The 2,518-nt window shown below is 43.4% G+C and overlaps 1 protein-coding gene across 1 annotated transcript; it reads left to right on the top strand.

Moving 5' to 3' along the window:
• Positions 1-217: 217 nt before the first annotated feature.
• Positions 218-1,251, top strand: LOC129628128 (olfactory receptor 2AG2-like). The gene has a single exon (XM_055547561.1). The coding sequence runs from the start codon at positions 322-324 to the stop codon at positions 1,249-1,251; it is 930 nt and encodes a 309-aa protein (XP_055403536.1). The 5' UTR covers positions 218-321.
• The last annotated feature ends 1,267 nt before the right edge of the window (positions 1,252-2,518 follow it).

Here is a 2,518-nt window from a genome sequence, read left to right as displayed (position 1 = left end):
TGGGAAGATAGCTATGATTTTGTCTATTTACAAAGATATTTGCTTGGGTTCATTCTCTTGGTTATCTTATTTAAAGATGACAGGCTATAACCAACATGCTTATTTCTAATTTATATGATACTTTATAATAATTAATGAAAATATTCATAAATTCAGAAGACAGAAGACAAACCTAGCTACCAAGAGGAAAAGATATCATCTCATGGAATTCTTATTGGTAATTCCATAGTGATGTGAGACAATACAAAACTAGGGTAATCTCCCTTAGAAAGACTTTCGTCAACACCCTCTGGTTCTACATAACTAAAGAAACAACACAGAATGGAGCACTGGAACTTCACCCTGGGAAGTGGCTTCATATTGATGGGGATTCTGAATGACAGTTTGTCTCCTGAGCTGCTCTGTGCTACAATCACAGTCCTGTACACGCTGGCCCTTGCCAGCAATTGCCTTCTGCTCCTGGCCATCACAATGGATGCCCAGCTCCATGTGCCCATGTACCTCCTGCTTGGACAGCTCTCTCTCATGGACCTCCTCTTCACGTCTGTTGTCACTCCCAAGGCCATCATAGATTTTCTGCTCAGTGAAAACACCGTCTCCTTTGTGGGCTGTGCCCTTCAGATGTTCCTGGCACTGACCCTGGGTGGTGCAGAGGACCTCCTACTGGCCTTCATGGCCTATGACAGGTATGTGGCCATTTGTCATCCTCTGAACTACATGGTCCTCATGAGGCCGAGGGTCTGCTGGCTCATGGTGGCCACACCCTGGGTCCTGGCTTCCCTGAGTGCTCTAGGACATACCTTGTACACCATGCATTTCCCTTTCTGCATGTCCCAGATCAGCCACCTGCTTTGTGAGATCCCACCTCTATTGAAGTTGGTCTGTGCAGATACTTCCAGATATGAACTCCTGGTATATGTGACAGGTGTGACTTTCCTCTTGCTCCCCCTTTCTGCTATTGTTTCCTCCTATACACTAATCCTACTTACTGTGCTCCACATGCCCTCAAATGAAGGGAGGCAGAAAGCCCTGGTCACCTGCTCTTCCCACCTGACTGTGGTTGGGATGTTCTATGGAGCTGCCACATTCATGTATGTTCTGCCCAGTTCCCTCCACAGTCCCAAGCAAGACAACATCATCTCTGTCTTCTACACGATTGTCACCCCAGCCCTGAACCCCCTGATATACAGCCTGAGGAATAAAGAGGTTATGGGGGCTTTGAGGAGGGTCCTGGGAAAATACATACTATAGACACACCTCCTGACACAGTTACTAACTACTAAGTAGATGTAGTTGTTGTTCAGTCACTCACTGATGTCTGACTTTTTGTGACCCCATGGACTGCAGCACTCCAGGCTTCCCTGTCCTTCACCATTTCTCCCGGAGCTTGCTCAAACTCATGTCATTTGAATAGGTGATGCCATCCAACCATCTTGTCCTCTGTTATCCCCTTCTCCTCCTGCCTTCAATCTTTCCCAGCATCAGGGTCTTTTCTAATGAGTCAGCTCTTCACATCAGGTGGCCAAAGAACTGGAGGTTCAACTTCAGGATAAGTCCTTCCAATGAATATTCAGGACTGATTTCCTTTAGGATGGACCGGTTGGATCTCCTTGCAGTCCAAGGGACTCTCAGGAGTCTTCTCCAACACCACAGTTCAAAAGCATCAATTCTTCAGTGCTCAGCCTTCTTAATGGTTCAATTCTCACATCCATATATGACTACTGGAAAATCCATAGATTGACTAGACAGACATTTGTGGGCAAAGTAATGTCTCTCCTGTTTAAATGCTGTCTAGATTTGTCTTAGCTTTTCTTCCAAAGAGCAAGCATCTTTTAATTTCATGGCTGCAGACGTGATAGACTGTTTCAATTTCAGTATCATATAGCATGATAATGATATAGCTAATAACAGGCTGAGCAAACTCCAACAGCTTCTTAAAATCAGAGGAGGACTGCTTTCATTTGAACTGGATTCTTGGTTGTAGAGAGAAATATCTTCAGAAGATATCTTGGGCTTCTTGTCTTGTTAGGTAGATGTTGTTCAAGCATTTAGTTGGAATGAATAATCGATTTGTGACTGTATTTGTACAAATACTTATGTTGAAAGTGTTAAAGTCAAATTGTTAGTCACTCTGTCATGTCTGACTCTTTGCAATCGCATGGGCTGTAGCCCACCAGGCTCCTGTATCAGTGGGGTTTACCAGGCAAAAATACTGGAGTGGGTTGCCATTCCCTTCTCCTGGGGATCTTCCTGACCCAGGGATCGAACCTGAGTCTCCCACATTGCAAGTGGATTCTATACCATTAGAGCCACCAGGGAAGCCCTTATGTTGAGATTAAAAAAAAAAAAAAAAAGCTAAATGGGACATTTTTATACTGCCTGAAATTAAAATTATAGAAATGAATAAAATAGAATGTGGAAATTCTCAGATTTCAAGTGAGGACTGGGGATACAATAGCACTGAGAGTCATGTGATGTGTATTTGCTTGATTTTTAAAAAAATATAATTTACATACAT

Source organism: Bubalus kerabau, chromosome 15 (genome assembly GCF_029407905.1).
Source record: "Bubalus kerabau isolate K-KA32 ecotype Philippines breed swamp buffalo chromosome 15, PCC_UOA_SB_1v2, whole genome shotgun sequence".
Classification (NCBI taxonomy): Eukaryota; Metazoa; Chordata; class Mammalia; order Artiodactyla; family Bovidae; genus Bubalus; species Bubalus kerabau.
This window is presented reverse-complemented; position numbering and strand designations above follow the sequence as displayed.